Here is a 23,636-nt window from a genome sequence, read left to right as displayed (position 1 = left end):
TTTAAAGTTAGTTTTTCTTTCTATTTAGATGAGTTACATTTTACATTTGTGTATGTATACAACATACTCTGTGGATTATATGAGCTGCCTCCGTAGAAACAGGCAATAGTCACTCTCTTGGAGATGTCTTTGAAGTCTTTAGCAACCTGGATAGCCAACTCCCTGGTTGGAGTTAAAACCAAAACCTAGGAATGGAAGCACATCAGATAAACACAAATGTTGACTTTAAGTGACTCCACGTTTCTGCTTTCAAAAACCAGAATGTCTTTGTGTGGATCTCCACCTTGGGAGCTCGGCCTCTACTCCGTTCCAGTGATTCAACCTGTAGCTTCTCCACCAATGGGATGGCAAAAGAGAACGTCTTCCCCGTTCCTGTTCTGGCCTGGGCAATAACATCTTCTCCATCATATACAGAATTAAAAGTCTTCACCTGAATGTCAAACAGGTAAGCGACGCCCCGAGCTAAGCAAGTGATCAACAGATGGAGAGAAAAGTTAGGTGACAAGGACAGAGGATAACAAAAACAATTTATAAAACTGAATTAGGACTGCACGATGCACTGTTTGAGCGTCACCATCGCAACATGGACAGGTGCAATTGTTACACTGCAGAATTCGCGATGTGGCATAATTAAATTAAGTATGCATGTTTACACAGACAAGTGATAACAGTCAAAATCCACTTTAGTTTTTCATGACTAACCAACAAAGGATGTCGAGAGACACTGAATTTACTCAAATAAAGAATCCTGGTAAATCGAGTGTATGACATGCACTTTCTCCATCGCTACACTAAAGGCAAATCAATCATTCTCAACTTGGGGGGACATGTGGCTCCTTCGCAACTTGTCTTGTTTTTGGTGGCCAAAAACGAGTTTTGAAAACAGGTCCCAGAGTGGATAAATCTGAAAACACTGGATTCCCATCTCCATGTGTTTCTGAAACGATGTCATGGCCCTGCCTCTGCAACGTCAACTGCTCATAATTAATGAAGAGCTGTTATAAACCACAAAATGAGTTCCTTGTCAGCTGATGGTAATTGGTAAATGGATTGCATTTATATAGCGCTTTTCCAGCTGCATGAGATGCTCAAAGTGCGTTACAATAATGCCTCACATTCACCCCAATGTCAGGGTGCTGCCATACAAGGTGCTCACTACACACCGGGAGCAACAAGGGGATTAAGGACCTTGCTCTAGAGCCCTTAGTGATTTTCCAGTCAGGCTGGGATTTGAATTGAGGATCTTCTGGTCTCAACCCCAACGCCTTAACCACTAGATCATCACATCCCCTGATGTCCACCGAGCTTGTCAGAAAGTTTTAAGCGTGTTCAAAACTGAGTGAAGGTCAGGCAGAGAACTCTGTCTTATAATCTTCCTGCAGCTGATGGTTCATTCTTGGCCTCTGAAAGCAAGCCCTTGCTATATTCTCAATGTGCATGCTCAGTCATGTGTAAATCTCACATGACTTAGGGTGAGCTCCCACCTGCATTGTCAACATGGGGGGCCTGAATTACCGACTCATCCAAAACATGGATGAGGAGTGACTCTCTCAGTTTATTCCACACTACAACCATTACTATGACCACCCAACACCCAAAAAAGTGCAAAAATTTCTGTCTGCTATTACACAAGGGCTTACAACACAAACTTTTTCTTCCATGGAGTTGACTCTCTCTTGGAATGTGTTCCTGCACTGTAAAGCCCCTTTCACATTGGTGTATTCGTAGAGCTGCTCATTGCAGCATTGCGTTTCATTTAAATACACCCAAAATACGCGCGTACTCAGCCTTTTTTTCATACTTGCAGCTGCGTGTTCGCATTTTAATGTGTGCACACAGTCGCGTGTACCATGCTGCTATTAAACCAGTTCAGTGCTATTTTCTGCCTCTGTGGAAGTGCGCTCTGTTCTCTACTGCAGGTGTGGTGCGGCTCAAAAATGGAGTCATTTAACATTATTATTATTATTATTATTATTTTTTGGCTTGGTGGATCACTTTCATTGTGTCCAGATGCTGCTGATTCTGGCTGTGGTAAAGGCTGCCCTGAACGAAATGCTGTGACTCGTTAAATTTTTAAAGCTCCGGTTCCTCTGATCAGGTCCGCTGATTTGATCAGACTGATCGATCAGGTCGTCTGATGATAGCACTGACATGCAGCGAGTGTCAATCACACACACACACACACACACGGAGACTTGCTGTTTCTGTTGTGTTTCTGGATTTCTGAGTTGAGGTTCAATTCCCTATTCTGAACACACAGGTGCTGTGGGCTGTGTGCTCATGTTCTCCAGCTAATGCACTCAGTTTCTGGTTGTGTACAGGAGCGCCGTGTCACACAGACTTGCCTGCAGTAACGCTGTGCAGCGCAGACCTGCTTCAAACTGTGTCCAGCGCTCTACACAGAAGAAAATTAAACATGTTTAATTTCTTCCGTCCTACGCGCGTAGCCGTCAACATACTGCTGCGTATTGAGAAAAAACTCCACGTGAAGTGAGCGGAGAGCTGCTCATTGCAGCGTAGACGATACGCTGTAAAGAGCAGCTCTACGAATATGCTAATGTGACAGGGGTTTAAACAACCTATCTTCACAGTTTGCGGCCCTGTTAACACCTCCACCCCCCCTTTCATTCATATAAGCAATGCTGCGCTTTTACACATTGAGCCAGCAGGGCTATTCAAACAGCATTCACATGCCAAAGAGTAACATCGCTGCTCCTAACAATCTTTGGCCTACTATGTGAGACTGCTCTGTCCTATGATTGGATATTGAAAAACCACGTGATAGTGAACCAATTCCGATTGGACACTCACATTGCGCATGGCATCACACAGCTTCTATTCGGATTACAAGCATGGAGGACGCTGAACCAAAAGTCAGAGGAGTGTACGTTTTAGCAAAAAAAAAAAAAAAAAAAAAAAAAAAAAAAAATGTTGAATTAAAGCTTGGCATCCGTGTAAGAAGAGAAAGAGGTGCAGATCTTATGACTTCCTGCTGGATTGTAAACACATTACCCCACACGCTCACGTCACGGTTTGGATGCAGCACCTCTGGCTGCGATTTATTTTTAGTGAATTTGTTTACCGCTATAATTAAGACAAAGTGCAAATCTGGAAAATAACTGGTCACATTTCACATACTGATGTATCAAAAAGGGTGGACCTGTAACGCTCTAGTTCATTTTTATGAACATCAGATGTAATTTCTTGGTTGAAGAGAAGACCTATCAAGACAATCTTGTCATTTTAAAGCTTAGGATGTTCTCTTTCCAGTGGTATGTATTTCATAACATTTGGACATAAATCAAGGAACGTCTGGTCTGTTGAAACAATTTTGTCAGGGGTGGACTCGGCGGTGGTGATTCAATAAACATACAAATTGCTCATATATTTCTCATTCTTGTTAGTTTTTGATTCTGCCATCTCTTTGTGCTTCTGCTCAGATGTTAGGTACTTGTTGACTTTTGCTCCAAAACAGGCTTCCGATTTAACCAGTGCTGTATGCTTAGCTTTTTCACTAGGAGCACAGGTGCTCCTAAATAAAAAAATTTAGGAGCACAGATAAAAATTTAGGAGCACTGTGAAATTTCTTGATACAACTTTATTATTAATGCAAAGACACATACTGTACAGAGAGTACCTTTTCCACACACACATTTTATATGATTCTATTGTATTTATTTCATTGTTTTTTACTTCCTTTTCTATCATTATTTACATCATTGCTTTTGTCCATTTCATTACTTTTTGCTGTGTATTTCTTGTATTATTTTAAACCCTCACACACACATAACATCCCGGTCCCACTTATTACAGGTCGCCTGCTACGCTTAGCTACATTCAACCAATGGTCCACAGCAGGATGTGGATCAAAGTCCCGGTCCCACTTTTTACAGGTCGCCTGCTACGCTTAGCTACATTCAACCAATGGTCCACAGCAGGATGTGGATCAAAGTCCTCTAAAGCTGGCCCCTCCAGGGTGATCCTCATTGAGGTCTTCAGTGGTGGAGACCGCGAGGCTGCTTCTTTTGATGCTCTTCAGCGTTATTTTTCACAATTATTATAGACGTTTTAAAGCTGTAAAACCCCTCACTACACACTTTATACACTTTTCTCAATCAGGCATGAACATTTTCTCACTTTTCTCTTGTGTGTAAACACTCTTAAAGTTCAAACCCCAGTAGAAAAATAAGACCAACCTGTTTTCAGGCCCAAACATTTGTTTGAGAAATAAAAATAGAACGTTTTCCTATAAATAATTATGATGGCTTTTAGAACCAACAAATTTAATTTTAACAATCAACGTACGAGGTTGGACACATAAGAAATTATTAATAGTGACTGACCAGTATTTCACAGTTCCTCTGATCGCGCCTCTTCGTCCTGGCGCCGTTGCGCTGTCTTTTTCATTTTTTTACTGACTCACACCTCGCTGCAGGTGTCTTTTTCCGAGTGTAGAACACAGTTATGGATAGTTGTTGGCGCTCTTTTTTCTTCTGGGCGAGAAGATTCTTATAAACAGACACGCAGAACACAATGCGCGTGCTCTCCCTTCGCGGTGTCGAGACCGGCTGCTTGATGAGGCCGCGGAACACAATGCACTGTAGAAAAAAAAAAAAAAAAAAAAAGCATGCAAAATTGGACTAAAAAAACAAAAAAAAAAAAAAATCAGCGAAACAGCGAGGCCACGAAAGGTGAACCGCGTTATAGCGAGGGACCACTGTATTTATTTTAGGAGCAAAATGCGAATGAAAGGGTTGAAATACATTCTCGCACATGTGAGCCCGTTTTATTTTTTTCCTCGCACATTCAAATTTTAGGCGCAATATGCGAGCAAAACGCTCGCACTGTACAGCCCTGGATTTAACTCTGAATATCATTTGGCAATTTCAGGTAAGTTTTTTTTTTTTTTTTTTTTTTTTTTTTTTTTTTTTTTTTTAAATGGTAATTTTCCAAGCAACCTTTCATAGTCATTTTTTGCCCAGATGTCTTTAAATATGGTATATTATGAAAGACCAGGTTCTTCCATTTATTTATGTCACATGAACTGACTTTCTCTAAAACTAAATGGAATAAATAAATCCAGAAGGCTGCATTTGAAAGGAATAAATGGGCATACTTTACATAATTAATTTTGAAAAAAAAAATTACCATTTTGACCCTGTTACAGTGTTTAGGCCCAGTCTGTGAAATGCAACCAACTGCAAAAATCTGTTTTAACACTTAGAATGACACTATTACACAAAAAAATTTCAAAGAGGTCCCCTTTATCACAAACTTTCTTCAAATGTTTTGCAGCTTATGTTTAATTGACATTAACCTTTCAACATGACCTTCACACAAATAGTGCAAGGAGCTATAAATAACATAATTATGAAGTTGAACAAAAAAATATGGCCAACACAGTTCCAGTCTGCACACTGCTGTCTTCTTCTATGCCAGTCTGTGGGACAACAGGCTTCAGCACTGACAGGTTGAATTTCTCTAAAGCCCCTTTTCACACCGGGCCCACTTCGAGTTGTGTTGTGCGGCGTCATAATGACACCACGTGGAAGCAATCCAGTGCCGAGACGATGTAGCTCAGACTTCAGACAACTTTATTGATCCCAAAAAAGGGCAATTACGTTTACACTCCAATTACCTCAGACAAGATACAGCAATTAATCCACAATTACTTGTTTACCGTAATAATGGCACACATCAAAATTAAAGACAACACATACATTTTACATTGTTTATGTGCACTGAACTTGAAGTAGTCCGTCTTCAGAATTGAGGCAAAGTGGGTGAAGGCCGCAGGAGGGGCCTGCGCCACCCAGCCTGGGGGTTGAAGGCTGCAGCAGTAAAAACTGCGCTGCCTTCGAGGTGGCAAGGAGGAAGCCAGGGTGAGGGGAGTGGAGAGACACGGGGGCGGGGGGGTAGAGGAGAAGGGGGAGCCGAATTCCTTCACCAAGGCTGTAGATCCTTCTGGGGGAAGAGCAGGGAATTTGGCCTTCAGGAGCTGATAAGGGTGCCATGTTGATGTTTGGCGGAGAGATACAGAATTCTATTTACTGCACCCCTGACCGTTGAGAGTCCAAATTTATGAAGAATATTCTCTGGTCCTCAGCAGTACATTCCTTTGCAATGCAGTAATTTGCTCCGAGATTGAATCCATTTTGCGTTCGAGTTCAAGAGTTCACGCAGTCTGAGATTACACAGCATTGCCCAGCTCATTAATTATGACGGACTGACGAGGGGACAAAATTATGGAAGCAGCCGTCTTGCTAATATTCCTGTGGGTCAGAGCAGCGCACAGACCAATCAAATCAATTTTATTTATATAACGCCAAATCACAACAAACAGTTGCCCCAAGGCGTTTTATATTGTAAGGCAAAAGCCATACAATAATTACAGAAAAACCCCAACGGTCAAAACGACCCAGCACCAGCACCCAGCACCAGCACCAGTCAGACTCAGCAATCAGCACCAAACCTCCCACCATAAAAGCGAATACGGATGAATCCTCAACGTCTTCCACAGAGACTGGATCCACATGTCACACTCCATTCTCTCAGGCGTGGAGAGCAAAGCCCGCTGGGTAGGTTCCATCAGGGCACGCAGGGTCCCCAAACCCTGATCTCCTTGTCGAAAACAAATGGTGTCAATGGCGTTGAGAGACCAGCTGATCAATTCCATAGTTAATCCAAATCATAATTTAAAGAATTCACAGTCTGGTGAAGCTGGGACTTTGAAGGTCGGCGCAGAGATAGAGAGCAGAAAGGAGGAGAGGAGCGGGGAGGAATGCGACCGTCCTTGCTCAATGCTCGGAGTCCCAAGCTCAATGCCACAACAGCGCGAGGGACGCAAAGGACGAAGCGAACTGGACGCCAAAAATTAAACATGTTTAATTTTGTTTGCATCCTGTGCTCAATTAAGAAATTAAGTGGTTTCAGCGCAAGTCAGGGCAACGCGACAGCACCCAACGTGACTGGAAGCCACACCCTCATAATACAACGTTACCCAACACCAATTTATGATTCCTGCTGTGTTCCATTGTTCCCACAGTATAAATCATGCAGGATTGTTCTTATACCATGTACACAATGCAGGAACACTACACGCACAAAAAGACCACACAAAAAAAAATGCTTTTTGCAGCCTGACAGCTGCTGCAGCTACTCGCTCTTAAATTCTCTCACAACTGTGTTTAAATAAAGTCCATTAAAGTCCTGCTCACAAACTGATTGCCAGAGACAGGACATGTCCACATCCAGTAAAAAGTCCGGACATCTCCAGTTCACTCACGGACGATTTGTTCCCGCGCGCACATGTGAACAATTAAAAGAAAGAAAAAAAAAAACTGTCTGGCTGCAGGCAGCTCCTTGTTCTCCGCTCCAACTCTTTCATCATTGTGTTAAATAAAAGGAAAAAAAAAGGACATAAGTCTTGCTCACAAACTGATTGCCAGAGACAGGACATGTCCACATCAAGTACAACTCCAGACATCCCCACATTTACTCACGGACGGTTAGTTCGCACGCGTGCACACAGCTCGCGGTCAAAGGAACAAAGAAACTATAATAGAACTCAAAGCGCAGACCTACAGCTCAGCACAAGAACAAATACAAACTAGAAGACAAATCAGAGCACGCTTATTTCTCTGTGCAGAGAACCTGCAGCTAGAATCTGCGCTGTCACCTCCTCTCTGCCCCCTGCTGCGCGCACCTGACGCAGACATTCCTGTGTCATCATGACGCCACATGAAGCAACTCGAAGCAGCCCCAGTGTAAAAGGGGCTTAACGGCCCCCTGACACAAGCATGACTTTTGACTGGCGCACTTGCATGCCCGTCGTTATGACGATCCCACCCGCTGTGTTCCCAGTTGGATGCCGTTCTTTGTTCCACTGCCTGTCGAAATAATTATTTTGTGTCAGACTGATCATTTTCTCTGCAAATTAGCCATTGAAAACGACTAATCGCTTCCTGAATCAGAGGACTGCTTCAGCTTCATTCGTTTGCATGCACCTAGTGAGCTGCAGAAAGCATTTTGAGCCATCTAAAAAGGTAATTGTCATGTTTACATTGTCATGGCTTGGTAAAACAGTTGTGCGTTCTTTCCTTCTTGTATGCAGCTGTTAAAGTGTATTTTTGATAGATTTAACATCTTATTAAAATCCTTCAGACAAGCTATGCTTCACTGCAAAGAAGCAACAGTATTTTAAAAACTAGTAAGCAAAACAATTATATCCTTCAGAAAATATTAGTCATTTCTGATGTCAAATTATTAGCAACATGCATAGCAAAATAATAGTCTTATGAACTCAAATTTGCAGATGGGCTACTCTTCCCAACAATATGGCTCAGTGTAAGGAACATTAAGTAAAATTTAGCATAGACCAAAAAATGTCTCGGACAATGGACATACAACTCTGCCTTTAGTGCTCTTAATTCAACGTGCTAAAAACAGAATGGAATTAAACGATTACAGTAATGTTTACCTTTAAGACGATCGATGGTACATTGGGATATCCTGAAATTGGAGAATGCACCTTCTTTCTGTTCCAGAGTCTCCTGAGGAGGGAGGAAAACAAAAAGGAAATTATATTTGTGTGATGTAATGATGCTGACTTAGCAGCTCTGTCCATTTTTGAAAAAAGAATTGTGCTGGGGGGAAAAAAAAAAAAAAAAAAAAAAAAAAAATAGTTAAGCACATCAAGGAAGAATGACGCAAATGTTTGTCAGAACACACATTTCAACCAGCCACATAATACCCCCCCACCCCTCTGCCAAGAATCAGCCTTGAAAATATGAAATTGGGAACATTTAATTGCCACTTCGACTGAAAACTTAGTTTTTGTTCAGATTCTTACATAATTCTGATGAAAGAGATCATGTAGCATCTATATTAAACAGGTAGTTATATTTCTTAATTCAGTATGTAAATGTCTCTTGTGAGTTCCATACCTTGCAAAAAGGCAGATTAAACATCAATAGAATGAACTTTCCATTTGTTTTGACAGATCACAGCTAACAGCCTGAGCGACTGATGCACATGTGGGGGAATCTTTCTGTAACTCATGAATATTGACTTCTTCAAAATCTCTCACCACAAGGCGGGCTTTTGGAACAATACCTTTGGATGTTTCTTTCAAAGTACAGATCAATCTGGTTGAAACACATTTTTGACCTTTGTTGGTAACCTCTTCATACACATTGTTATTTTTCCAGTTTTCAATCTCTTGCTGTTTAGCAGCATCAAAAGAGATGTCTTTTGTAATGAGTACATCAGCATTTGTGTTATCACATTCGGTGTGAAGATTATCAACCTGTGACATGTCTAATGCTTGTTTTTGTGTTTTCAGTGACTTGTTCTATTCCATTAAGACTCATCTCCTCATCAGAAGACTCTGTTACATCACTATGAACAATGTTTTCATTTTCTTTCTCATTTTCTGGAAGACTGGGCAGTATTGACTTATCCTCATCCTGTCCATTCACTTTACTGAGCCTGGACTGATGTACTCTGACCAGAATCCCACCATGTCTTATAAACACAACAGCTCCATCCTGACCAAAAACTACACCAGGACCCTTCCACTCTGTAGTGTCTGCTCGCTTGTAGTACACTCTGTCTCCTGTCTCATACTTTTCATCTGTAGGTCTGAGCTGTTTACGAAATGCTCTTCTTATCCTTTCTGAACATTCCACCTCTATGAAAGCCCTCCTTGAAGCATGTAAAGCTGCTAGATGTTGCCTTACTTTAGTACTTAGGACTGTGTCCACACACAAGCTGGTGTGGACATTGTTTTTTCCTCCGAAAATTTGCTTCAATGCAAATGATTGATCCGTGCACGTTCTGAGTCCCAGCTGCCTGCTCTTCTCCTTGAGAGAAGCCGTGTCCAGAAGTTTAAATGCCAACACAGTGTCACGCAGCATCATGTTGCACCTCTTCATGCGGTTGTAACATTGCTTGAAGTCTATGATCGCCATGGACAAAGCACTGTCTTTGGCTATTGAGTCAAAATGAGAGTATTCTTCATAAGCACGGTCTTTTTCCTCTCAAAGGAATAATGCATCCAACTTAGCAAGCAAGGTTTCCATACCATCATCCTTGTTCAGGTCATCCACGGATATTTCCAAAGCAGTCTCTTTGGCCCTCCCTTCAAGCCCTAGCTCCACTGTGAGTGCCTGCTTCTTCTTGTCTAAGTCTGTAACAAGTCTCCAAATACTATCTTCAAAAATTTTTTCATTTTCAACATCACGTCTCACTGCCTCTCGCGATAACACGTTTCCAAGTATGGGAAGTTAACAGTTACTGCCACCAACTGTTTGGACGTGGAACTGAATGAATGGATTCTGAGGTATCTTACCAAAAATAACCCGGAAACCTAGATTTGGCAGAAGCTTTGGAGCTATAGATAATCACTGTTTTCAAATTCTTGGCCACCTTAAAATCCTTACAAATGTGTGTTTATTTCAAAATTAATTTCTGACAACTGTATATTTTGAAGTTAAACTTTTCTTACATTAGAAAACTTCAGTCAAAATTGTTTTAATTCACATTCTCCATTTGTCATGATGTCTTAACAGATAAGTTATTGTTTTAATTAAACAATAAATAAATTAAAATGATAACTTATCTATGAAGACACCATGACAAAACGAGGCAGAGGAAATGTGACCCGGCCCGGAGGAAGCCAGGGGCCCTCATCTGGAGCCACGCCTGGATATAGAGCCCATCAGCGAGCACCTGGTGGCTGGGATTGCAACAGAGCCCAGTCGGGCACAACCCAAAAAGGCAACATGGACCCTCCATCTCCACCCTGTGGGCTCACCACCCGCAGGGGGGACCGTGCACTGTCCCATGGGTGGCAGTGAAAGTTGAGGGCCTCGCTGGACCAGACCCGGGCGACAGGGGCTAGCTCTGGTGGTGTGGAACGTCACCTCGCTGTTGGGAAAGGAGCCGGAGCTTGTGCTGAAGGTGGAGCGATACCAGTTAGATCTGGTAAACCTCACCTCTACGCACAGCCTCGGCTCTGGAACCACTCTCCTTGATAGGAGTTGGACTTTATTCTTCTCTGTAGTTGCCCAGGATGTGAGGCGCCAGGCAGGTGTAGGAATACTCATGAGTCCCCGGCTGAGCACCGCTATGTTGGAGTTTACCCCAGTAGATGAGAGGGACGCATCACTGGGCCTACGGGTGGAAGAGGAGGGAGGGAACTGTGACTGTTTGTGCGTATGCACTGAACAGCAGTTTAACTTATTCAGCCTTCTTGGAGTCCCTGAATGAAGTCTCGTATGGGGCTCCAATGGGGGACACCATTGTTCTGCTGGGGGACTTCAACGCACATTTTCACAAAACACTGCTTATGTCTGCTATGCACAATTTGTCATTGCTTTTTGGCACTTGGTGTATGACTATTAACTGGAAGATAATCTGTAATATGGATCAGATCAAACTTTATCAGTTGATAAAGGATACCATCCTACTCAATTCTCTCAAATATGAAAGAAATTTGATCTTTTTGACAGTTAGGAATTTTTAAAATTTATTCAATGCTAAAAGATAAGGATTTTTTTCCAATTTTCCAAGATTTTATCCGACTGACTGTGAAAACTGAATCAGTTCTTGCCTATCAGGCTATGAATCCTCTGCAGAAATTTCATAAAATTCTTTTTTTTTTCCCCCATAAAAATCAAAATGAAAGATACTGTGTAGATTTTTGAACACAGCAAAAAAAATGCTGTATCTATCAAATATCAATTTGTTTTTAATATTATTTCTGACTAACATATAACAAAATACAACAAAATAATGAAACATCTAAGGAGTCTCCAGAGCCCAGGAGTCGTGATATAATTGATCCCGCTGCGAGTCTTACCATTTCAGTTTCATTGCCACTGTGTGATTCATCACTTGACTGGGATGGCGTCTGCATGGGAGTCTGACAAAGGCCGTTAGGGCTGGAATGTCCATTGGTCAGAACCAAACCAACATTGACTACCACCTCGGTAACCGCTTTCTTTTGTTTCTTCTTTTTCTTCTAAACCAAGGAAGATAAAAATGTTACACCAAGAACAGGGAAATGCCCTACACCTGGCTGCTACCAGGCCTCATCAGATTAATTGTAAACTATTTCATATTGCATTAATCACCTCCACAGCCTTTTCACAAGCTCACGTTAAGTAGAGCCCATCCAAAAAAAAAAAAAATTAAAAAATGAGGTACATGCAGATAAATCAGCATCAACGTTTACTATAGCCAATAAATGACAGAAGGAAACAGTGACAAAAGATATTTTTCTATTATTATGGGATGCAGTGATTCATATCTCAATGGAACCACTGATGTAGCCATAATAAGTGATTATTTTTTAACAAATGCACCAAAAAGCTCCCAGACATGGTAAAGCATCCTTTGGGAAATATTAACCTCATTGCATACCAATCCACATTTGTATTGAAGTACTGTGCCCATATTCAGTCTGCCTCAGTGCCACCAATAATGAGACTCGCCAAGTTGACTTTTATATCAATTACTGTAACATTTCACAAATGGGCTGTTTGCCAAATCGCAATGCTGCCAACAGAGTGATGTTCTATAGCCCCTTTCACACCAGGGCTGCTCCCAGTTTCCTCCTGTGGAATTTCTGCGTCAGGTGCACGCAGCAGGGGGCAGAGAGGTGGTGAGAACGCAGCCTGCAGGTTCTCTTCTACTTGTTGTTGTGCTGAGCTGCAGGGCTGCGCTCTGAGTTCTGTTATACTTTGTCTTTCCTCCCTTGACTGCGAGATGCGCCCGCGTGCCGTCCTTGAGCAAATGTGGAGATGTCTGGAGTTCTACTTGATGTTGAAATGTCCTGGACTTATGTCCTTTTTTAACTGTGATGAGAGAGTGTGAGGAGAGAAAGGAACTAACTGCCTGCAGACAATTTTGTTTCTTTCCTCCTTTGACCGCGAGATGCGCACCCAAAAACCGTCAAGCAAATGTGGAGATGTCCGGTCTCAGGACTTATGCCCTTTTTTGTCCTTTTTTTTTTTTTTTTTAAACTGTGATGTGAGAGTTTGAGCATAGAACAAGAAACTAATGCCTGCAGCCAGACTTTGTTTTCTTTTAACTGTTCACATGTGCGCGCTTGAACGAACGTCCATGAGTGGACTAGAGATGTCCGGACTTTTTACTGGATATTTCTGGCATTCAGTCTGCATTTTTTTTTAGTGATCTTTTTTTTTTCCCCAACGTGTAGTTTTTACTGCATTAAGTACACGGTATAAAAACAATCCTGCGTGATTTATACTGCGGGAACAATGAAACACAGCAGGAAATAGGTTTAACTTTTCGGCACACGACTTGCTTCCTCCTTTGCGCCCCTCGTGCTGTTGTGGCAGTGAGTTGCTTCCACGCGGCATCGTCATAATGACGCACGGCGCAACCGGGAGCACCCCCGGTGTGAAAGGGGCTTATGAGATGGTGTCATTTGCACAACAAAAACATTCAAGGTGGTCTGGTATGACAGCCATAACACCCAAAGTAAAATGCTTAACAACCTATAGACAGTAACTTCATACAATGTAAATGATGAGATGCAATCCAATTCAAAAACATTTAATTGAGGGGTGGGGGGGATTCACATTTATACTATAACACAGTAGACAGAAACTCCCATGCCTGTTGATGCAGCTTTCTGCCTCACTAGATTAATGCTGTTGTATGCACGTTTTGAAGTAAGAAGCAAATGCCATTTTATCCAATAAAGTTTTTTTTTGGACATTTATGATTTATGTATAACATCAAATGATATGAAATCAGGGTTCTTGCCAGCATTACAACACAGGACTGAAATGAAAATTGTGAAATCTGAGAAAAATTTGCAGGGGGTATGGGGTACAGCTCCCCAGGAGCCGGGGTCTAGAATTCAATTTTTATCTAATGACACTTTTTCAGCATCTCCTGGAAGAATAAATCTCAAAATTTGTGGATATTTAAATGACCCTATATTCAACCTTTTATTTGACCTGTCAATGATGATGTTGAAATAACAGAATATGACGTGGAAGTAGGACCTGGAATGATTTTCCTTTTAATTGTAAACCAAATTATGCATCAACTCAGATCAATTAAACTACATGAAATTTATAAAGACTGAAAAGACTGTTACAGCATTTCAAAAACCACAGCTAAAGCTTTTAGAATATCTGGAAATCATGGTAAAATATCAATAACATACCTTATAGTAAAAAGTCACATATTCTTGTGTAAATTCATGCAACCTAATTCCATTCAAAGCTACAATGTCTTTTTTACAATGAATGAAAGTCTAGATTAGTGAAAAAAGTCACATAATCTTGTCTAAAATCCTGTTTGAACAGCAGAATGTTTATTTTCCAGGGAGACTTTAAGACTTTTTCAAACATTCTTTCTCGCCATCTTCTCTCTGTGCGACGTCGGTCCGTGACAGACATGCTGCACAAATCTTTTACAAACTTGAAAGCTCTAAAATTTTGGGATGTCCACATGCTAAGTTTAGCTTAAGCATCGCACACGAGCCACACAGCGTCGCCACAGCAACCAACCAGTCCTGCTTTACAACAACTGTCGCAACAGCTACACTTTGAGTGGCATTTTTCCTCCGCGGATCCGAGGAAACTGATTTGTATCTGTAACACATAGATCAGTGTCCGCGGACTTATAAAACTTACACAATGTCATAAAAAGAGAACGCTTTGTGATAAGCATTTTAAAAACTCAGTGATGTACTCTTTAATTGTGAACATCACTGAGTTTTTAAACACGCCACTCCCCCTCCCCATGATGAAATCCGTGGAATCCCGCTGATCTGCAGAGTTTTCACAACCCTGATAACAGCGTAACGGCCCAGTCCGCTGTTGCCTGGAAAAAAAAAAAAAAAAAGCTGCAGTTGGGCCATTACAGTGTTTCCAAGGGTGTGTAGCAGAAAAATGATCTGCAGCGGGCCCACAATCAACCTACAGAAATGATCATTATAATATTAACATCATTAATATTGCAGGATTTTGGGATTACTTTTCATTGCTATGCTGATGATACTCCGTTATACATGCCGATAACTGCTGGTAATCTCATCCACATAAAATCCTTAGAAGATTGCTTTGCATCAGTGAAAAGATGGATGTCTAGCAATTTCCTACTTTTATACTCTGGTTAAACTGAAATGATGGTTCTTGGTCCAGTGAAACATTGGCATCAATCTGACCAGCTAACGTTTAGCCGAGGCCCATGTATCATACATCACACTGAAAGTGAGGAACCTTGGGGTAATTTTTGATCCTACGTTGTCCTTTAACCTCCACATTAGAGATATTACAAGGACTGCTTTCTTCCACCTGCAAAATATAGCGAAGATTCGTCCCATCCTGTTTATGGCTGTTACTGAGACCCTGTGCCATGCATTTTTTTTTTACTTCTAGATTGGACTACTGCAATGTTGTGTTCTCTGGTTTACCGCAGTCCAGAATTAAGCCCTGGTCCCACCAAATAATGAACACTGAATAATGAGCCACGGAGCACAGTTTTTTTAGGGTATGAGAGGAGGTACTCAACAATCGTGGGAGAATAGTGGCTCTGAGAGGCAGAATAATCGGCTAACCATGCTCATCTCTGAGCATGGCGCTAATTTCGGGAAGTTCAAAGTATAGCAACAGCATGGGGCAGTTTGTGTACAAGGTACTACAAGGACAAACGAGGATTTTAGAGGCATGTTTGTGGTGAGGACAAGGCTGTTAAAAGCCCATTACCCGAGCGAGTGGCAGGCACAAGGACCGGAGAGGCTATTTTGGACAGGCTCAGCCTTCTTGTGCACTTCAATTCCACCTGCTTTGTGCGCCGGACGCTGTATATAAAATAATTCTTTTGGAGCAGATTAATCATTTTCTGTCCCAGCTTGGATGTTGAAAACACCTCTAATCCCTTCTGGAATCACAGAAGACTGTTTCATCTGGACACTTTTTCCCCTCTCTGATGCTCCACGAGGAACGTATTTTGGAACAGCTTAAAGGTAACTATTTTTAATGTTTTTAATAGCTTGGTAAAACAGTTGCATGCTCATTCCTAGCTGTAAAAGTATGTCTATGATAGATTTAATATCTTGTTAATGGACCACATTGAGCTCTGCTGTGTGCGCACTGACACAATGCCATTCGCTCAAAACGAACATTTATGCAAAATGCCAGCTCGCAAAACAGTGATTTTGCAGTCAATAACGGACAAACACAAAGTTAAAAGTTGGATCACAGAGTCAAAATGGCTGTGTGTTTAAAGCCGTGGAAGAAATACAGCCAATGAGAAGAAGCACAGAGGTGACTGTCCAGGAACCTGTGGCTCAGTTCTAGCTGATCTGGTTATGGATCTATTTTTTGGGTTTGGGGGGTGATTCACACAGTTGTGGCAGCAGGTGTATATAATTAAAGCAGCCACCTCATTGTGGTGTCTTTTTTTGTGGTCACAGAGAGCTGGCTGAACACACAGAACTGTTGCACTTGTTAATGACTTGAACACAGGTGAGCGTCGACACCAGCCGGTGTCATGCCGAAATAGTTATCCCCATTAGAATTTGTATCCCCTGGCACAGAAGGGCGCACTCACTCAGTGGAGTGTCTTTTTGGATTGTGTTTAAAAATGTGACAACATCATGAATGGATGCTGTGAATTAAAAACCCACACTTTAAAAGGGACCAAGTGTGGGGGGGCTGGAGGTTTGGACCAAACCCATGCCTAAACATGTACCAACGTTGCGTTACATGGCACAACATGGATCATATGTGTCTTGACGTGGCTCATATGCGGCCACACGAGCCATTCAGGATGGGGCTCAAATGACAGGTCATCGTGGCTTACTAGAGGCTGACAACTGGCACATGTGAGGTACAGAGAGGCACGTAGAGGAGCCTTAGTAGCAGATACGTGACAGCTTAAAACGTAGACCATTCTTCAAGTAATCCCTGACACACCCATGCGTGGCTCATTATTTGGTGGGACCGAGGCTTTAGGAGTGTCCAATTGGTTCAAAATGCTGCTGCTGCCAGACTTCTGACAGAGAGCAAAAAGTTTGACCACATTACACCCACTTTGACATCTCTTCACCGGCTTCCTGTCCCTGCGAGATCAGATTGTAAGGTTCTGGTACTAACCTATAAAATTATTCACGGCCTGGCACCTCCCTACTTAGCTGACCGACTTAAACTCTATGTACAGGCCTGGGCTCTGTGTTCTCAGGGCGCAGGACTAGTTTGTGCCCCTAGGGTGAATAAAAAGTCTGTGGGTCACAGAGCTTTGTCTTATCATGCACCTGCTTTATGGAATGATCTCCCTGCATCAATAAAACAGTCAGATTCTGTACAGACTGTCAAATCCAGACTTAAGAAGCACTTATCTTCCCTTATGTATGCCTAGCATACTAGCATCGTTGCTTGCAGACCGAGGCGCAAGGAGTCTTTTTCTTGCTTTGCACAAAGCCGCTCATTAACAACATAGACTGGACCAATCAGCCGCAATAACTGATTTCAGCTGGAGCTGGAACCAAATTCCAGCGTGAAAAATGGAGTTTTCTTCAACCAGAACAGAAGGAATTCAATTATTTTTCAGATGTGGTTTTGTAAAGGTGTATAAGTTTAAAGATGATCTCACTGAAACGCACAGGTAATACTATGTATTTACTTCTTGTGTGAAAGGTTTTAATATTTAATAACTTATTCAAGAAGGAAAACTATATTTATTTTAAATAGTTGATATTTTCAGCCCCTCATGTCATTTTTCAGATTTGAAATAGTTTCTAAAGAAAAAAAAAAAAAATCCACACTTCCTCATCACTTTTTCTGGTATCACAAAGAGTAAAACTATTTTTTAATCAGTTGATTACAATCAAAAAGCTGGCAAAAACAAACAAACAAACAAACCAAAAATCAGTTTATCACCTCCACCCATGCCAAAATTGCCTGCATTATTTATTTATTTTTAATAGTTAGCATTCTGTGTTCTGAACTCTGACATTATCGTCACTGTTGTCAGACTGAAGGTTTGCCTCCAAAGTTTATTGTCATTTAAATAAGGCTCAAAACCATAAATGCTATGTCCTACGCAACTGCTTCAGAAACAGCTTCAGACTGGACTTGGGGGGGGGGGGGGCAAAAGAAGAAAAAAAAAAAAAAAACCTCCTCCAGACCGGACTTTAAAATAAAATTTAAAAAAGCTCCACAAGGAAGGGAAAAAAAAATCGTCTAAACACAGCTCGAACTCTGCCGTGTTTACAACTAATTTGGGCTTGACTCAGCAGGTGCTGTTCTGGTGATGATGTAGCAACAATAGGCCATGGCTGAAGGCTGAATCAGGCTGAAATAGAGCGCAGGCTTCAGACATCTGTAGTTTATCCTTTACCTGCTCACTTATCGACTTTTATTGTTCAGGATTATAGTCTTCTTCTGCAGGCCTCCTGTCCTGTGCACCAGGATGGACTGACAGAAATTCCAGTATATTCGTATTTTAAATTGCTTTGGTAGCATGGACCAAGCAGAGGGTCATCCCTTTGAGTCTGGTCTGCTTGAGGTTTTGTCCTCAAATCATCAGAGGGAGTTTTTTTTTCTTATCACTGCCGCCTGTGTGCTTGCCCTAGGGGTTGGTAAGGTAAGACAATACTTCTGTAAAGTACCTTGAAATAACGTGTTGTGATTTGGCACTATAACAAAAATAATTTTAATTCTCAAAAAAACTGAACAGTACCTATCATATATACAGGAAAAGGGTGTGTAGAATCTACCCATAAACTATTCCAACCATCAAGATCAGGTGTTTATCCAAAGCTCCAGTCAGTCATATAATCAATCTCATTCTGTAATGGCTGGCAATTCCACTCATTATAATAACAGTGCGGCCCCTACAGTAGTTCATAGGTGACTGGGCGTGATACGGAGAATTGCAAAATGGAAGCGGGCATTCAGATTGGATTGCAATGAATGTTTTAATACAACCAATTTTTTTTTTTTTTTAAGAATGTGAGCTTCTTCTATAACAGTTCTCTAAAATAAACTGATCCTGCTGGCGGAACTGGCTCAGTACTTAGAATCACCAATGCATAAATACTTCTAAAGTGCACTGACCTCTGTGTCCACTTCAGAGCTCTTCCTGATCTTTTCTTTTTTTGGATCAGCATGATGAATGGTGCCATTCACATCTGTGTCAGTATTGGTGTGGCCATTCATTTGGTCCAGTTCAGACTTGTCTTTTTTCTTTTTCTTCTTTGGTGCTGGAGGTTCAAAGTTTTGCTCCTCCTCCTTGACCTGGTCCTCTTTCTGCTTCTTCTTAGATTTCTTGGCCTCCTTGGTCTTACTCCAGATAAAAAGAAAACACAATAAAGAGAGGAAAATATCAGATTGATGGTGAGAAATATATATGGAACACTTTGAAGGTACACAATAGTAATGGGCGATAGAAATTATACAAAATTGCCCTACAACAGAGGTTTTAATTCTATTGCACTATCATGGTAATGCATGTTAACGGACTGAAGGAAGCAGCAATGCAACAATAAGGATGCCAGCTGCCGTTAAATGCCATAGAAGAAGATAACGTATGCTGATCTACTTGCAACCAGTGGAAGTTACAACCAGGAGCTGTAACTGGCTGCAAAGTATAATCTTCATTTTGATTAAACATGGCTGAAAGTGAAACAGAGGAGCTGGTGAAAAAGACCGGTGTAACATCCATTATAGAATAGAATACAGCCTTTATTGTCATTGTACATACACATATACATACAATGAAATTTGTCCTATGCCACAGTCTGGCAGCCAGGGACCAACTCCAGATGTGGAGACGCTGTTTGGGTCAGGAGCAAAGACTGGACCTAAACTGGAAGCACTCGGAGAGTGCAAACCTCCGCCAAGGCCATAGGGTCATTGACGTCACATGGAATACCCTTTGGCAAAGAGACCTTTTCCACGACGTTTCATGCATCTACCGTCATGTTTCAGATTCAGTGGTTAACCCTCTGGGGTCTGAGGGCATTTTTTGGACAGTTCACTTGCCTGGCATAAATGTTTTATTATTGCCATTAACAGCTCTCCCTGCATCCCACAACCAAGTTTTATGTCTCTTTTTTTCAGGACAACCTGTACTTTCAAAATTATATGCTATAGTTGTGTTTTATAAGTGTAATAAAGATTTACAGTCAGAAATAAGAAGGAAGAAGTAAGCGGCAAATTTTCTACACACATTTATTGAAAACACACAGCAAACTATAATAAACTAGTAACACATCACTCCTAAAAACAATCTTTGGTGTGTCACTTGAGGTGAATCTGCTTTACAATTGGATTTTGGAAAACCATGTGACGGTGAACCAATTCCGATTAGACACTCACATTGCTCACGTCATCACACAGCTTCTATGAAGAGTACAAAGATGGTGGACGGTTGCTCATACGTCCGCGGAGTTAACTTTTCAGCAAGAAAAAAAAGTAAGTTTCTATCTCATATCATTAAAAAGTTATTTATAATTTAGTAAAGCTTGGTCTCAGCCTTCGTATACAATGGTGTCGGGTCCAGAGGGTTAAACCCTTAGATCTTCAGCAAATGTATTTATAAAGAAAAACTGCCTGAACTACACAAGTTTTATTTTCTAATAAGTTTATTCAATGAGGAGAAACAAATGCTAAATTACTGTTGTGTCGTAACTTAATTTTTGTTCAGCCTTCGTGACCCGTCTTCATGAAGTTAGATGCAAAAATGTTGAAATTGGCCCTATCCTGCAATGATAAAGAATCCTTAAAAAATTACTAGATCTGGATCGTCTTCCGGATCATTACCAAAATTTACACCCCTGGTAAAAATTTAATTGAAATCTGTTGAGGATTTTTTTTTTTTTGAGTAATCCTGCAAACAAACCAACCAACCAACAAACGGACGCGACCGAAAGCATATATTACCTCAATAGAACAGCCTTTATCGTCATTGTACATACAATGAAATTTGTCCTATGCCACAGTCTGGCAGCCGGGGACCGACTCCAGATGTGGAGACGCTGTTTTGGTCAGGAGCAGAGAAAGGAGCAGACCGTAAACTGGAAGCACTCGGAGAGTGCACACTTCCGCCAAAGCCATGGGGTCACTGACGTCACATGGAATAAATACCCTTTGGCAAAGAGACTTATTCCACGTCGCTTGACGTAGAATAAGCATGTTTTTGATTGTGGGAAGAAACTGGAGTGCTCAGAGGAAACTCACACAGACACAGGGGGAGCACGCAAACTCCACACAAAGGGCAGGAAGCGATCCCACAACATTCTTGCTGTGAGGCACCAGTACTAACCACTCAGCCACTGTGTTGCCCATTTGGACTTGGTTCGGATGTAAGCTGCCCAACGAGCAGCAACAAACAGCCAAAGCTTTTTGAACCGCTGAATCAACATCAAGCAATTGTGTTGAAATGGTTCAGTGTTTCGAAGCATTTGACATACATTCAACAAAAATATAAACCCAACACTTTTGGTTTTGCTCCCATTTTGTATGAGATGAACTCAAAGATCTAAAACACTTTCCACATACACAATATCACCATTTCCCTCAAATATTGTTCACAAACCAGTCTAAATCTGTGATAGTGAGCACTTCTCCTTTGCTGAGATAATCCATCCCACCTCACAGGGGGGCCATACCAAGATGCTGATTAGACACCATGATTAGTGCACAGGTGTGCCTTAGACTGTCCACAATAAAAGGCCACTCTGAAAGGTGCAGTTTTGTTTATTGGGGGGGACACCAGTCAGTATCTGGTGTGACCACCATTTGCCTCATGCAGTGCAACACATCTCCTTCGCATAGAGTTGATCAGGTTGTCAATTATGGCCTGTGGACATCTGTGGCATTGTGCTGTGTGATAAAACTGCACCTTCTCTGTTTTATATATATATATATATATATATATATATATATAATATATATATATATATATATATATATATCGGCTGATTTATCGGCTATCGGACAATCAGACGATTTATCGATTATCTGCATTTTTTCATCCAAATATCGTATCGGCCTCAAAAATCCATATCGGTCAGGCTCTAGAATCATCAATGCCTGAAGAAAATTATTAAAATAGTATTGTCCAATCTGAATCTTCAATTTTTTGCATTATGTCAAACAAACGACTTCAATTTTTTCCATAGAGAAAAATGCTGCTTGGTCAAAGGCTTTGCCTTCATTATATTAATTTTAATTACTGGTAAATTTCAGAATTGATTTAGATGATATATACTTATTATCTCACAGGAATATATCATAATTATCTAGGAACTACTTTTGGAAAGAGTTCCGAATGGCACCCCCTATTAAAAATGCTCCAAACCTAGCCTATCCTACAAGCTAAAAAGGGTTCTTTTTAAGGGGCTTTTAAAGAGTGTGTATCCTTGCTCATAATACGCTGGTAAGTTTTAAATATATTCTAAATTGATAATAAATAAGTGTGTATGCTAGTAGAATGCAAAATATCAATTTTTAGTAGGGGGGTGCCATAAGGAACTCTACCGTACTTTTTGCGCAGGGAATTCATCAAGCACGTTGGCCGCGGGCGCGCACTAACCAGAATACCCAGAAACTGGACAGTTGTTCGTTTGCCATAAGCTAAGCTAGTGGCGCTCGTATGCGTGGTGAATGAGGGGCTGGTAAGCGGCGCTTTAACACGTCATAAGGAAGCGCCCGCAGCGCGGATAACGCAGATCTACGCGGCAGTAATTTACACAATGGTGGTGGGAAATCCACATATTTATAAATCAACCCAGGGACACGGTCATGCTGTCACAGGCCTAATCCACGTGACACACTGTAGTTAAGATCAAGCGATATGCTAAATTGTAACAATGTATACTGTAACTTTACGTCATTATTAGTTATTGAGATATCACCAACAACGTTTTCTCTTCTTACATATCACATACTAGCCGATAATTAGCAGGTTAGCACTTTTAGCCAACTGTCTTAAAACAACACAAAAAAAACAGTTCCTGTCGAACGTACTCACCTTTAAGGCTTTATTCTCCGCCACAGTGTCCATGTCTTCCTCCAGAAGATGACTTCGTTTCAAAAATAACTTTGATGGCATTTCTATCCCTGTTGGAAACCCTCAGCGTGAACACACAAGTGAACCAAGAACACGCGGATAAAAGGAAGCCACGCACACTTTTTTCTTCTTCCTCGAGAGTTTTACAACTGAAAGAAACTAGCGAAGTTACCAATGAGCGCCCCCATTTGCTATGGAGGCTCTTCCGGTTAAATCGACAAAGGGCAGCTCCAGCTCCTGTACACCACGGACCGCAGATCTGAAATGAATAATAAACTATGTACTTTAATATAACTCATTGCTTTTACAGCCTGGTTTCTTTACACAAATCAGGAAGATGAATACACACACCACACACACACCACACACACACACACACAGTATCAGTCAGCATACCTATGGGCAATATGAATAATTTAAAAATCAATACAAGGTTATTGCCACTGTGATCCAAGATTGATAGTAACTGATTTACTGGACTATTAGAAATTTATATTGCACCATATCAGTGTTTAGGGCAGCACAATGGCCTTAGTAGGTAGTTTGCACAGATAGTTGTGAGTGTTGGTTCC

General features: G+C 41.3%; 1 protein-coding gene across 1 annotated transcript in view; it reads right to left on the bottom strand.

Annotated features, from left to right (window-relative positions):
* ddx21 (DEAD (Asp-Glu-Ala-Asp) box helicase 21) overlaps nucleotides 1-23,193 on the bottom strand; it is a 63,700-nt gene extending 40,507 nt beyond the window's left edge. Inside the window, 6 exon segments of the mRNA XM_034188575.1 lie at nucleotides 68-185; nucleotides 284-462; nucleotides 8,480-8,552; nucleotides 11,864-12,025; nucleotides 19,107-19,331; nucleotides 23,026-23,193. Of these exon segments, the coding sequence (XP_034044466.1) occupies nucleotides 68-185; nucleotides 284-462; nucleotides 8,480-8,552; nucleotides 11,864-12,025; nucleotides 19,107-19,331; nucleotides 23,026-23,106 (838 nt within the window). The 5' untranslated portion in view covers nucleotides 23,107-23,193.
* Between the last annotated feature and the right edge of the window lie 443 nt (nucleotides 23,194-23,636).

The sequence above is a fragment of the Thalassophryne amazonica genome, chromosome 2, assembly GCF_902500255.1.
Source record: "Thalassophryne amazonica chromosome 2, fThaAma1.1, whole genome shotgun sequence".
Lineage (NCBI taxonomy): Eukaryota > Metazoa > Chordata > Actinopteri > Batrachoidiformes > Batrachoididae > Thalassophryne > Thalassophryne amazonica.
Note: the sequence above shows the minus strand (reverse complement) of the source record. Positions and strands in the feature narration are given on the sequence as shown.